The 15,772-nt window shown below is 43.9% G+C and overlaps 1 protein-coding gene across 1 annotated transcript in view; it reads left to right on the top strand.

Moving 5' to 3' along the window:
- Positions 1–1,688: 1,688 nt before the first annotated feature.
- SEZ6L2 (seizure related 6 homolog like 2) overlaps positions 1,689–15,772 on the top strand; it is a 65,688-nt gene continuing 51,604 nt past the window's right edge. Inside the window, exon 1 of the mRNA XM_073635955.1 lies at positions 1,689–2,199. Within this exon, the coding sequence (XP_073492056.1) occupies positions 2,136–2,199 (64 nt within the window). The 5' untranslated portion in view covers positions 1,689–2,135. The remainder of the gene's footprint in view (positions 2,200–15,772) is intronic.

Here is a 15,772-nt window from a genome sequence, read left to right as displayed (position 1 = left end):
AATTTGGGTGCAGCCATTCTCCTGCAGATGGTTTTACTCACTACATCAATCCGAGTTCACCATTTTATTGTGTATTTTTTAGTGTTTTATTACATCTAGGGATCTAGGGATTATATTTCCAGACCACGTATTGGTTGGCTGGTTGCCATTAATATTCTTCTATATATATGGTCTGTAACATGTCATTGACAAGTTTTTTGTATTGCTGCATGTAATGTTATTATTATGTTATTGTGTCATGTTCTTTATTGTTTTAATAAAAACATGTTTTTCAACATCACCTTTTAGCCATGTTTACTCACCTCATTCAAAGTCACAATATCCCTCTTTCTAGCATACTAGCACATTATGCCATTGTCTTACAGGTGTTTTTTTTTTTTTTAACAGCCACGGTTTACAACCACTTTAAGGTAAGATTGTAACTTACGATCGTGGATTATCAGTTGAATCTCTGTTTCCACCAAGCAATCTAATAATCTGATCGATCAACATACAGTCCTATCCATGAACAAAGTATCTCAGTGCTGCCGATCGAGGCAAAACAATTGATAATTTTCGCTCTGGCGAATGCGTTTGCGATTGAGTCTAAATCGGACGGAAGGGAAGTGATGGGCATTCGATTTTTTTTTGCACATTCCAACGTTCAGATCGATTGGATAAAAAAAAAACAAAAAAAACGAAGGGTGTATGGCCACTGTTAGATTGTAAGCTCCTTCAGGACAGGGACTGGTGTGAATGTACAGTATGTAAAGCCCTGCGTAAATTGTCAGTGTTATATCAATAGCTATAAAATGTAAAAAAATTGAAATGATATATACTGTATGTATATAAATTATACAATATATTTTATATGTATTTTATATACACCTATTCTATACATATATATCAACAAAGTTATTTAAAAAAGCTGATCGAAATATATATATATATATATATATAAAATGTGTCATATTAAAAAAATATAATTTATATATATATATATATATATATATATATATATATTTAATATGATACATTTTATATATACTTACTATATACATATATATATATATATATATATATATATATATATATATATATATATATATTTTTTTTTTTTAATATGATATCTATCTATCTATCTATCTATCTATATATATATATATATATATATATATATATATATATATATATATATATATATATATATATATATATATATATATATATATATATATATATATATACTTTTTTTATATATATATATTATAGTAATATGATAGATTTTATTAATACTTATGTATATATATCAACAGTTATTTTAAGAAATCCAATTAAAATCTAACAAAAAAAAAAATGATATTCAACGTTAAAATTCATGACCATAAAATGTGTTTGCACGCGATGTGCTTTCACCCGGCTATCACATAAAGGCATGTCGTTGCACATAATGGGTTTACAAGTGTTAAACGCAGCTGTACACCACCGGTGAACACACACTGCGTTTTAAGTAGTGTAAGTCTTGCGAGCTTATCACAGGCACGAACACAACACTAACAAACGAAAAAAAAAAGAAAGGTATAAAAAAAAAAAAAAACGCCCATGTGCATGAAAAATGCCATAAGACGTGATTACACGGAGGGCGTTCCTCTTTAAAGGTGTGAACACACATCGGATAATAGATTAAATAGGACAAAGGGTTAATCCCCCGGTCCCTATCCCCAGAGGGGACCAGGCTGAGCCGGGGTCCCATCTGTCTGCACGCTTCCTGTCCATCCCCCACCGCACGCCTCTCCCCTCCTAAAACTCATATTGATTCAGCCCCTGGGCGAAGCATCACCTTCAGCTGTCAGAGCCCACCAAGCAGGCAAGCAGCAGCATCAGCATCAGCAGCAGCAGCAGCATCCACTCCATCAGAGCATCCCTTTAGCCCTTCATCTGGATCCCCCCCATAGGGGACAAGAGAGGGAGGGTGGGGGGAGGCTTCATCTCTCGTAGGTGGGAGAAGGTTGCACCTTTCCCATAAGACACAAGGCGGTGGATGTGGCTCTGATCGTCTCGGCATCCTTTCGAGCAGCTGGGGCTCCGGTCTCCCTGGATACACAGCATCCCTCGCACGCTCAGCCCCTGCCTTGGGGTAAAATCCGGAGGGCAGGATGTCTGGTGTCAGCCCCATCTCCCGGATCCTCTCCCCTCTGCTTCTCCTGGCTACCGTACAAGGTGAGGGGGGGACTAGGGGGAAAACGTTCGTTTTGCTGCAATGCTACATGCATGTAGGTGCAGACCCTGCGCGCCCGTCCATACATTGCACATGCACACCCCATTAACCATAAAAAAAAAAAAAAAAAAAAAAGGAAACACACATGCATCTTCATTTTACGGGGAGCTTTAGGTTAAATCCGCCACACGTGGAAAAAAAAAAAAAAGAAGAGAAAAAAAAGATCGTTGCTTTGCATTAAATTTTCTGCTGCTGCATAGGAATTTTAATGCAATAGGCATTTTTGAATTTTTTTTTGCATGTGTGTCATTGAGCAACAGAGGCAAGGCGTGCCGATTTTTAGGCATGTACCCATATAAATATGAATATATAGGTGTGTATGTATTGTATAGATGTGTATGTATCACGTTTAGGTGCAGTGTCTTTATTGCCTGCGTACGTAGAGGGAAAAAAAAAAAAAAAGGGGCCCCTCGGCTTCCTCTTTTGTCTTTGTTTGTGCCGTATGGATTGCTGGTTACTGTGCCGATATATATAGAATGTGCGACGGGCACGGGTTAGGCGACGTTCTCTGTAGATTTATGCTTAACATGGATCGCTGGGCTGTGGTTGCATGTCTCGGGTTTTTCTACGCGGTTGGACGCATGTGGCTGTCGGGGTTGGCTAGGTGGGGGGGGGGGGAATGGGGGGTGGTGGTGTAGGATGCGCCACAGGCCTGCGCGGCACGGAGGGGGTTAAAGAGTGCCTGTGTACATGAGGAGCAGACGGTGTAACGAGCTTGTCTCCCCGGGCCCCCCCCCCCCCCAATCCCCCCCCAGAGTCAGGTTATCTGGTAGAATGCCGCCCTTCTGTCACGTCTCTGTGGGAGATAATTCAATCAGCCTGCTCGTTGGTGTCTATATTGCTCAGTCATTTTCCTCCCCTCGCTCCTGCGCTCCCCTCTGTCACATTATAATGTATGTGTTTGGAAGTGTCACCTCCTCCCAGTTCTCTCTCCTTTTGGAGGTGAGAAGAGAAGGGGGGGGTGGGGGACAGAAATAGACCACGCTAGGAAAGGGGAGCCAGCAAACAGGTGTACCTGGCCAGCATGCCGGAAGCCATTTTGTGTTGCAAGCCTACATTCGGCCTATCAGCTCCCTGGAAAGGGATGACATCACCAAGGGGGTCTTATTTTTGTAGTGATGTCACTGGTTATGGTGGAATGCTCGCAGGCAGTGTTGGATGGAACAAAATGATTGCTTTAAAGTGAACCTGAAATGACTTGGCTTCCATATTTTTGAGGGGGGGGTCATGACTTTTTAAACTCTTATCTGCGTTCTCAGGAGAAGCGTTATTTTAACGTGTAAACTGAGCAAAGGCCTCCATTTTGTGTCCCTGATCTCTCTTTTCGGGCCTATCGGCTCTCCAGAGAGCGATGACATCACAAGGAGGTGTGATTCCTTTAGAGACGCTCCCAGCAACAAGGCTTGGTCAAGCTCCATTAGTTCAGGAAATGATGGTGTCAATAAACAAGCCGACTCATTGATAACGTCACTAGCATCGATGTGTACTCTTAGGAAAATTGGAGGCAGTCATTTTGTGTTGGCCAAATTCCAATCGGCCTATCAGCTCTTCAGAAAGTGACGCTCCCAGCTACAAGGCTTGGCCGAGTTACCTTTGTTCAGTAAGTGATGGTGTCAATAAACCAGCTGACTAATTGATAATGTTACTAGTATTGACATGTACTCTTACAAAAAATGGAGGCGGTCATTTTGTGTTGGCCAAATTCCAATCTGCCTATCAGCTCTTCAGAAAGTGATGACATCACAGTGATGTCTGCAGCTACAAGGCTTGGCTGAGCTCCATCCGTCCAGGAAGTGGTGTCAATGAACTAGCTGACTCATTGATAACGTTACTAGCTATATTATGTACTCTAACAAAAATTTAGGATGTCATTTTGTGTTGGCCAAAATCCATTCGGCCTATCAGCTCTCCAGTTATGACATCACAGTGACGCTCCCAGCTACAAGGCTTGGCCGAGCTACCTTCGTTCAGTAAGTGATGGTGTCAACAAACCAGCTGACTAATTGATAATGTTACTAGTATTGACATGTACTCTTACAAAAAATGGAGGCAGTCATTTTGTGTTGGCCAAATTCCAATCGGGCTATCAGCTCTTCAGAAAGTGATGACATCACAGTGATGTCTGCAGCTACAAGGCTTGACCAAGGTTCATTCATTCAGGAAGTGATGGTTTCACTGAACCATCTGACTCATTAGTAACCTTACTGGCATCAGTATGTACTCTTATATACTGTACTCTGTACAGTCTTGTGTTAACCAACCTCCATTCATCTTATCAATTGTCCAGAAAGTGATGGCATCACAGAGATTCATACTTTCTCAGTGATGTTCCCACCTACCTGGCTTGACCTAGCTCCATTCCTTCAGGAAGTGATTGTGTCAATGAACCAGCTGACTCATTAGTAACATTACTAGGATAATCTTCCCATCCTCCATTCATCCTATTAGTTGTTCAGAAAGTTATGACATCAAGGATATGCATGATTACTCAGTGGTGTCCCAGGTACAAGGCTTGACCAAGCTCCATTTGTTCAGGAAGGGATGGTTTCAATGAACCAGCTGACTTATTACTAATTTTACTAGTGTTGGCATATACTAGAGGCAGTTATTTTGTGTTGTCAAACTCTATTCAGCCTATCAACTATACAGAAAGTGATGATATCACAGAGATGTATACTTTCTCATTGGTGTTCCCAGCTACATGGCTTGACTAAGCTCCACCCTTTCAGTAAGTGATGGTGTTAGTGAACCAGCTGACTCATTAATAACATTGCTAGTATGAATATCTACGCTAACAAAAAAGTGGAGGCAGTCATTTTGTGTTGGCCAACCTCTATTAAGCCTATCAGTTAACCAAACGTTGATGACATCACAAGGAAGTGTAATTCCTTTAGTGATGTTCCCAACTGCATGCTTTACTGAGCTACATTTTGCCTATCGGCTCTTTAGAAAATGATTACATCAAAGAAATGCATGATTTCTCAGTGGTATCCTCAACTACAAGGCATAATTGAGCTCCATTTGGTTGATCAGCTCTCCAGAAAGTGATTACATCACTGGGACATATACTTTCTCAACAATGTCCCCAGCTTGACCAAGTTATGGTGTGACTGGACCAACTGACTCATTAATAATGTTACTAGCATCAGCCTGTATTCTAACAAAAAAATGTAGGCAGCCATTTTGTGTTGTCCAGAAGATGATGACATCACAAGGACGCATGATTGTTTTAGTGATGTCCTCAGCTACAAGGCTTGACAGAGCTCCATTCTGCCTATCAGCTCTACAGTAAATGATGACATCACAGGGATGCATAATGAACCAGTTGACTCATTAATAATGGACCTCTGTTCAGCCTATCATCTGGCCAGAATTTGATGACATCACAAGGAAACATGATTCCTTTTAGTGAAGTCCTCAGCTACAAGGCCCGGCATGTACTCTTACGAAAAATGAGAGCAGCCATTTTGTGTTGGCCAACCTCTATTCAACCTATCAGTTGTCCAGATAGTGATGACATTACAGAAATGCATGATTTCTCAGTGGTGTCCCCAGCTTCAAGGCTTGGCCAAGCTTCATTAGTTCAGTAAGTAATGGTGTGACTGAACCAGCGGACCCATTAATAGCGTTACCAGCATTGGCATGCACTCTTATGTGTAAAGCTTAAGGAAACAAAATGGCTGCAGAAAAGTGTGTTATTAAAAAAAGAGTGTCAACCATTTTGCATTGGCCACATTCCATTTCCATTTGTTCAGAAAGTGGTGACATCACAAGGATGCCTGATCCCCCAGTGGTGTCCCCAGCTCCAGGGTATGACCGAGCTCCATTCAGGAAGTGATAACGCTACTGAACCAGCTTACTCATTAATAAGGTCACTAGCTCCAGCACGTGCTCTTACAAATAAAGCTTAAAGAAGTAAAATGACTGCCGAAATGTGTATCTGTAAAAAATGGAGGCAACCAAATTGTGTTGGCCAACCTCCATTCAGCTGTGCAGAAAGTGATGACATCATAGAGATACCCGATTCCTCGGTGACCACCTCCATTTCCTTCAATACCTACTAGTGACAGGCTCTCTTGAAAGATGACACTTTGCTCGGTTCTAACTGACATATATTCCTTGTTACCGCCACTCTTTCCTTCAATACCTACTAGTGACAGGTTCTCTTGAAAATTCCATTTTAATTGGTTCTAACGGACATTTATTCCCTTTTGACCACCACTGTTTCTTTCAATACCTACTAGTGAGAGTTTCTCTTGAAAGATGAAACTTTACTTGGTTCTAACTGACATTTATTCCTCTTGACCACCACTCTTTCCTTCAATACCTACTAGTGACAGGTTCTCTTCTAAATTACACTTTACTTGGTTCTAACTGACATTTGTTCCTCTTGACCACCACTGTTTCCTTCAATACCTACTAGTGACAGGTTCTCTTGAAAATTACACTTTAATTGATTCTAATGGACATTTATTCTGTTTTGAACACCACAGTTTCTTTCAATACCTACTAGTGACAGGTTCTCTTAAAAATGACACTTTACTTGGTTCTAACTCACATTTATTCTTTTTGACCACCACTCTTTTCTTCAATACCTACTAGTGACAGGTTCTCTTGAAAATTACACGTTAATTGGTTCTAACGGACATTCCTCTTCCTCTTGACCACTACCATTTCTTTCAATGCCTACTAGAGACAGGTTCTCTTGAAAGATGACACTTTACTTGGTTCTTCTGACTGATATTTATTTCTCTTCACCACCACAGTTTTCTTTAATATCTACTAGTAACTTTCATGTGTGCTCTTTTTTCCTTTTCTCTAATTTTTGTTCTATATAAATAAAGATTATAAAGAAAAAGACTACTAGCGACAGGTTCTCTTGAAAGATGACATTTTACTTGGTTCTAACTGACATCTACTCCTCTTGACCACCCCTCTTTCCTTCAATACCTACTAGTGACAGGTTCTCTTGAAAGATGACACTTGGGTTTAACTGACATTTATTTCTCTTGACCCCCACCGTTTCCTTCAATATCTACTAATGACTTTGATGTGTGCTCTTTTGTGTAATTTATGTTCTATATAAATAAAGATTATAAAAATAAAACTACTAGTGACAGGTTCTCTTGAAAGGTGACACTTGACTTGGCTGTATCCATCTGCAGAAGAACTGCCATTTATTCCTCATCATGATGGCCATCAGTGCCGGAGTTAGACCTTGGGGGGCCCGGGGCACTTCAAATTCAGGGGCCTCTCAACATAGAAATGAAATTATATAACATATAAAAAAGAAACAAATAATCTAATTTATTGACTAAAACAAACAAAAAAAAGAAATAATAACGATTCATAAAGAATTAATATATAATATCTATGTAAATCAATATTTTTAACAATAATTATGTATCTAAAAGTAGACAATTATTACAATGCTAAAATCTTAATATGCAAAGTGGAAATATGTAATTATTTTTACCACTGATGTATAGGCGCGGCCTTTTCATCTGACCTGAATTATTATGATACGGATGAGGGAAATCGAAGCCTGCGCAAACATCAAATCGGTGGTTAAAATTCCAGAGGTTCAGGGAAAAAACCTTTGGGGAAAATCCCATGAATTTTGAAGAATTTTCGAGCGTCAAGATCCAACACCAGGTGTAACGAACCACTTGACCCCTGGAAGATTTACCCCCCCCCCCCCCTTCATGGCCAGGCCATTTTTTTGCTTTTTGGCACTGCGTTACTTTAACTGACTATTGCGCAGTCATGCAACGCTATACCCAAATAAAATGTATGTAATTTATTTCCCCACAAATAGAGCTTTTTTTTTTTTTTTTTGGTGGTATTTGATCACCTCTGCATTTTTTTTTATTTTTTTGCACTATAAACAAAAATAGACTGACAATTTAGAAAAAAATAAAACAATATTTTTTACTTTCTGCTATAAAACATATCCAATTAAAAAAAAAAAAAAAACGAATTTCTTCATAAATTTAGTGCAGTATGTATTCTGCTACATATTTTTGGTAAAAAAAAAAAAAAAAAATCCCAATAAGCTTATATTGATTGGTTTGCGCAAAAGTTACAGCGTCTACAAACTATGGGATATATACTGGAATTCTTATTAATTTATTAATTTTTTTACTAGTAATAGCGGCGATCAGCGAGTTATAACGGAGGCTACGCTGCGGACAATCAGACACTAATTGACATTTTGACACTATGTGGGAACCAGTGACACTAATCAGTGCTAAAAAATATGCACTGTCACTGTACTAATGACATTGGCTGGGAAGGGGTTAACATCAGGGGCGATCAAAGGGTTAAATGTGCGCCTAGCCAGTGTTTGTGTGGTGCTTTTACTAGGGGAAGTGATGCATTTTCAATCCTTGCTTTTGCAGGAACACAAAATCCATCACTTTCCCCCCTGTCCTGTGTCCTGTGTCTCTTCCCGATTATCAGTGGGTGCCGGAGGACATCCATTGCCTGGCACCCGCAGATCAGCTTCTGCTGTTAGTAATCACAGCAAAAGTGGTGCACACGTGCGCGCTGGTGGCGCACGTGCGCGCTGGTGGCGCACATGCGCCTCCTGGGTGGAAGTTGGCGAATCACCTATATATACGTGATTCTGCACAGAACAGCCGCCCTGTAGCAGTGTATCTGCTGTGGGGCGATTGGGAAGTGGTTAAACAAGCTACACCGACTGGATGATCGAACAATGTTTAATTGGTCGATCTGATGGGAAGGAATTGCCAATGAGGACTAAGAAAATTATCATAAATTTATTCTAATCTAAGGAGTAGAGTTTACGCAACGTCTTCATGAGTCCACAGAGAGAGACTTAACAATGTACAGTATTCCCGAGACAAGAGAGTATCTTCGATCGTACTGTAGGCTCCTTTTTTCGCTGAGTTCTCTGTAAAATCTATCCAAGCCTTATGGCAAGTCCCCTCTCTTTTTGCCGAGTGGACGGCATTGAGGTTCAGGAAACGGAAAATCACTTGTGGGAAGTGTGGTCGAGGGATCCGGGACATGGAAAAAACCCACTGGCAGTCAGGCTGGACTGGGACAAAAATTTGGCCCTGGACTTCATCTAGACTGGCCCACTTTGACAGGTCTCTCATGCCGGCTTGCCACCCAAGCCCCCCCCCCTCCCCCACTAGCCATTAGCCGTTCTACATTATTTCTCTTATAGGCAGTAGGGGAAGCTAGACATTATTTCACCTGGGGCAAAGAATCAGTTTGGCGCCCCCCCCCAATGGGACAAGATTAGGCAGGAAAGTGAGGCCGCCCTCCTTCCAGATCGTATGATGAGCTTCTCAGTGTTGACTCCTGAGCATCATGTCTGTATTCAGGCGCGCTGCATAACTAGCCAGGGAGAGGAGGTGAGCACTGCGGGGGGGGGGGGACGACAGAGGACCGGAGGGAGGCAGCGGTCCACTGTCACTGAAATCGGCCCACTGAGCCATCGGCCCACCGGGAAACTCCCTGTAGTCCCAATGGCCAGTACATGCCTGCTGGCAGTGCCAGGACAAGGTCACCTAGAGCCCAGGGGAAAGTGCCCCCCCAAGACGTATGAGCATTATATAGCAGCAAAAATCCCCCCCCACCAAAATAAAATTAAGCACTAATCTGCATGCTTACCCCCAAGCATAAATTCCTCCTCCTCCTCCTAGGACAAATCCACCCCCCCTCCTGAAATCGCCCACCCCAGCACAAACCTCTGACCCCCCCAACCCCCCTTCCAGCTCAAATCCTCTCTCTCCTCAAATCCTCCCCGCACAAATCAAAAACAATCCCCCTGCAATTTCCCCTCCCAGTACACATCCCCCCAATGAAAGCTCTTCTCCCAGAAAAAATTCCTCCCCACCCATCCTCCTAGCACTAATCCCCCCCCCCCCAAAGTTCCACTCCTGGACCCAATACTCCTAATCATCCCTACTTTTACAAACCCCCCCTCCCCCAAATTTCAACTCCTAGCCCAAATACTCCCAATCATTCCTACTAGCAGCCCAAATACTCCCAATCATTCCTACTAGCACAAATCCCCCCCCCACCCCTCCAAAAAAATAAATAATCCAAAAATCCCCCCAAATCACAGCTTCTAGAACCCCCTCCCCCAAATTTTTCCCTCCTAGAACATTTCCTACCCCCTGCCATCCCCTGAATTTCCCCTCCCGACACAAATCACTCCCCCCAATCTCCTTGTGGTGCCCCCACTCCCTCTCATGATACTACATTGCCCGGGGAAGCCATCCCTTCTGCCCCCCCCTGTCTCGGCTCTGCCCACTGGTTAGGAGTCACCTTCACTACTACACTTGGTGCAAGACACGGAAGGAAGGAAGGCATAGCTTCCAACTGTCCCTGATTTGGAGCAATGTCCCTCTGTCCCTCATTCCTCCTCATTTGTCCCTCATTTTGGTCTGATCTATATAGTTGTATAGAAAATGCACTTTTTATCTATCAAAAAAGTATTTTTCAGCGCTAAACCTTTCATCTGATTTCTAAATTGCTGCATTTGTAAATTTCAAAAGCCAATATAAAGGAATAGTAATGGTAAAAAAAGCACTTGTGGGTTTAACCAATCTTGTTTTTTTGTACAACTCTCCCTTAAGGGGGCGTGGTAAGGGGGTGTGTCCTATGCCTGCATACTTTTGCTGATACAGTAGGTGTCCCTCATTCCCATCTCAAAATGTTGGGAGGTATGCGCTTGGCTGTACTCATCTGCAGAAAAAGCCCACGATCACACCGGTGCGGCCTTGAAAACGCGCTACCGATTTCATGGCGGCTTGCGACTTCATACAACAAAAGTTTATTGAATAAATAATGAAATGAACTGAAATGAAATTGGAAAGAAGTAGTGCAGGAACCTTCTTCAAAGTCGCTGTAAAATGAGTTTCAGCAATTTGAACGGTTCCATTGCCGGCAACGGGGTGCGACTTGTCATGCAATTTGGAACTGTCAATTCACATGGCAAGTCGCACCGGTGTGCATGGGGGCTAAGTCCGATGTGTGCTGGAGAATCTCTCCCTCTGCCACAAAGTATCACTTTTACTTAATATATTTTAATCTCTTCCGAATTTCGGCCTGATGGATGTCCATACATTTTCTTTTACATAATCCGATGATCGGGACAGGTTCATTTCATATGGTGGAATGTATCACTTCAGCTCCTATTGGCACCAAACGTTTGACACATTTGTCATTGGCAACATTTTTGTTGTTCATATAATATGGAGAAGGTTTATTAAGGTGCATGAAACATTTAGCAAGAGAGTATAATTGGTGCTAGAGGAATATGTAAAAATTAATTTCAGCTATGGATATTATATATATAGTGACATTGGTCCAGCAATGTAATTATGTATATACCATACCTGGCCGATGCCCCTGGAAACTGAAAATCACTGGAGTACGCACCACTACTACACCACTACTACACCACTACTACACCACTACTCCTGTGATCTTCATTTACTTTTACATCCCACACCAAGTGTCTACCCTGCTGCATTTGGAACACAGAAGGTTGGCTGCTCGGCATGGGCACCATTGAACGCAAAGCATTCTCTGATTGGAGAAGGTGGGGAGGCGGGGAGTTGAAATCCACTTTGTCCAATCAGAGAACGCTTTGCATTCATTCAGAACATACAAAGCATTCTCTGAATGATAATAAAACACAATGGATAGCTGCCCAACCGTACAGATCCTAAGGAGTTGGTATTACCAGTGATCAGAGTGTCACCATAATGGCCCATAGAGTAAGATAAAGCCGACAACCCTGTGTCATCAGTAACTGCAATCCTTTATTGGATACATCGTGAGTACAGCACAAAAAGGCTAAAGCAGGCCATAGATGAGTCGAAAACTGAACGAAAATTCTTGGCTGTTCGATTTTCGCATCATTAGTGTGCCAGCTGCGACACACGATTTCCGTGTCTCAATTGAAAGTGCCTGATCCAACATGCTGGATTTTGTTTTTCGAAAAATGAAACAAATGATGGCACAATCATATGTGCCATTTTCGTTTTTCAATCGACACAATGTTTGGTTTTCAACTCGTCTAACGCGTTTCGACTAGAAAGCTTTAATCATAGCACGAGAGGGAGTATTTCCTGTGCAGAGTGGCCGACCTTCTGTATTCACAATACATTGGGCTGACCGCTCAGCGCAGGACCCAAGTGGAGATCATCGGAGTAGTTCTGTTTACTTCAGTGATTTCCAGCTTGCAAGGAGAAAAATGGAAAAGTATACAATGCCTGGAATTTATCTTTTCTTCAGTGATCGGATGGTGCCTCACTTCAAGGTTTGGGGAGAGGATTAGGTTGAAATGTGTGTACAGACCAGCTGAAACATTTTGGTTGTATTTTCTGGATTTTTGTTGGATTTTTATTTCTGCCAAAAGTAAGATGAAAGGTTCCAACAAGATCAGGATTAATTACTCTTCCTTCTGATACTGCTGTCTGGTCCAGATTACATTCTTTTGATCTTATTCAGCCCTGGAGAAGAGGAAGCCCTCAAAACACATTGGCTTTTCCTTGGCGATTGCAATTAAAATCTTATTGTAGACTTTTACAAGTGGAGAGATGCTTCTGTGCTTTGACCTGTATTCATGTCTCACTATCTGCAATAGTCCTAAGAAAAATAGAGCTGCTAGTCTACTTTAATATACTGTAAAACCCAGTGGCTCTAAAACATACATTGGATAATCCAACGCTTGAAGAATCTTAGATTTTTATTGTAGTCTGTGTCCCACTGGTGAGATTGCTCCCCTGCTTTTGTCCTGGTGACCATTACATCAGGTGTGCCCATCAGAGTGTCCCCATCAGACAGCAGGTGTCCCCATCAGAATGCCTCTTTACATCAAGTGTGCCCATCAGAGTGCCCTCATAAAGCAGATCTCCCCATCAGAAGGCAGGTGTGCCCATCAGAATGTCCCCATAGAGCAGGTGTCCCCATCAGACAGCAGGTGTCCCCATCAGAATGACTTTTTACATCAGTTGTGCCCATCAGAGTGTCCCCATAGAGCAGGTGTCCCCATCAGATAACAAGTGTCCCCATCAGAGTGCCCCCATAGAACAGGTGGCCTCATCAGAGTGTCCCCATCAGAGGGCAGTGTCCTCATGAGAGTGCCCCCATAGAGCAGGTGTCCCCATCAGAGAACAGGTGCCCCCATCAGAGTGACCCCATAGAACAGGTGTCCTCATCAGAGTGTCCCAATCAGAGGGCAGGTGTCCCCATCATAGTGCCCCTTTACATCAGCTGTGGCCATCAGAGTGCCCCTTTACATCAGCTGTGGCCATCAGAGTGCCCCCATAGAGCAGGTGTCCTATCAGAGTGCCCTTTTACATCAGGTGTGCCCATCAGAGTGTCCCTATCAGAGAGCATGTATCCCCATCAGAGTTCCCCCATAGAGCAAGTGTCCCCATCAGAGTTTCCGAAACAGAGAGCAGGTATCCCCATCACAGTTTCCCTAGTATAGAGCAGGCGTCCCCGTCAGATAGCACCTGTCCCCATTAGAGTACCCCATGGAGAAGGTGTCCCCATCAGAGGGCAGGTGTCCCCATCAGAGTGCCCCCATAGAGCAGGTGTCCCCATCAGAGAACAGGTGTCACCATCAGAGTGCTCCCATAGAACAGGTGTCCTCATCAGAGAACAGCTGTTTCCTTCAGAGTGCCCCCATAGAACAGATGTCCTCATCAGAGTGTCCCTATCAGAGAGCAGGTGTCCCGATGAGAGTGCCTCCATAGAGCAGGTGTCCCCATCAGTATGCCCCATAGAACAGGTGTCCCCATCAGAAAACAGGTGTCCCCAGCAGAGTGCTCCCAAAGAACAGGTGTCCTCATCAGAGTGTCCCAATCAGAGGGCAGGTGTCCCCATCAGAGTGCCCCTTTACATCAGCTGTGGCCATCAGAGTTCCCTCATAGAGCAGGTGTCCCTATCAGAGTGCCCTTTTACATCAGGTGTGCCCATCAGAGTGTCCCTGTCAGAGAGCATGTATACCCATCAGGGTTCCCCCATAGAGCAAGTGTCCCCATCAGAGTTTCCGAAACCGAGGGCAGGTATCCCCATTACAGTATCCCCAGTATAGAGCAGGCGTCCCCGTCAGATAGCAGGTGTCCCCATTAGAGTACCCCATGGAGAAGGTGTCCCCATCAGAGTGCCCCCATAGAGCAGGTATCCCCATCAGAGAACAGGTGTCACCATCAGAGTGCTCCCATAGAACAGGTGTCCCCATCAGAAAACAGGTGTCACCGTCAGAGTGCTCCCATAGAACAGAGGTCCTCATCAGAGAACAGGTGTCCCCTTCAGAGTGCTCCCATAGAACAGATGTCCTCATCAGAGTGTCCCTATTAGAGGGCAGGTGTCCCCATGAGAGTGCCCCCATAGAGCAGGTGTCCCCATCAGTGTGCCCCCATAGAACAGATGTCCCCAGCAGAGTGTCCCCATCAGAGGGCAGGTGTCCACATCAGAATGCCCCTTTACATCAGGTGTGGCCATCAGAGTTCCCTCATAGAGCAGGTGTCCCTATCAGAGTGCCCTTTTACATCAGGTGTGCCCATCAGAGTGTCCCTGTCAGAGAGCATGTATACCCATCAGGGTTCCCCCATAGAGCAAGTGTCCCCATCAGAGTTTCCGAAACCGAGGGCAGGTATCCCCATTACAGTATCCCCAGTATAGAGCAGGCGTCCCCGTCAGATAGCAGGTGTCCCCATTAGAGTACCCCATGGAGAAGGTGTCCCCATCAGAGTGCCCCCATAGAGCAGGTATCCCCATCAGAGAACAGGTGTCACCATCAGAGTGCTCCCATAGAACAGGTGTCCCCATCAGAAAACAGGTGTCACCGTCAGAGTGCTCCCATAGAACAGAGGTCCTCATCAGAGAACAGGTGTCCCCTTCAGAGTGCTCCCATAGAACAGATGTCCTCATCAGAGTGTCCCTATTAGAGGGCAGGTGTCCCCATGAGAGTGCCCCCATAGAGCAGGTGTCCCCATCAGTGTGCCCCCATAGAACAGATGTCCCCAGCAGAGTGTCCCCATCAGAGGGCAGGTGTCCACATCAGAATGCCCCTTTACATCAGGTGTGGCCATCAGAGTGTCCCTATCAGAGTGCTTTTTACATCAGGTGTCCATATCAGAATGTCCCTATCAGAGAGCTTGTATCCCCATCAGAGTGCCCCCATAGAGCAGGTGTCTCCATCAGAGTTTCCCCAACAGAGGGCAGGTATCCCCATCACAGTGTCCCCATTAGAGAGAGCAGGCATTTCCATCAGAGAGCAGGTGTCCCCATTAGAGTACCCCATAGAGCAGGTCCCCATGAGGGTACCCCCATAGAGCAGGTGTCTCCATCAGAGTGCCCCCATACAATAAAGTGCCCATCCTTAATTTCCCTGGTGTACCTGATAGATAAGCCCTTAGCCAGGCAGCAGGGGGCGGGAGCCTGTAGAAGAAGCGTGCTGCAGGGGGTGGGAGCTGGGTGGAGAAACTTGCTGAAGAGGAAAAGTGACGTCATTGG

This window comes from Aquarana catesbeiana, linkage group LG06, assembly GCF_042186555.1.
Source record: "Aquarana catesbeiana isolate 2022-GZ linkage group LG06, ASM4218655v1, whole genome shotgun sequence".
Classification (NCBI taxonomy): domain Eukaryota; kingdom Metazoa; phylum Chordata; class Amphibia; order Anura; family Ranidae; genus Aquarana; species Aquarana catesbeiana.
This window is presented reverse-complemented; position numbering and strand designations above follow the sequence as displayed.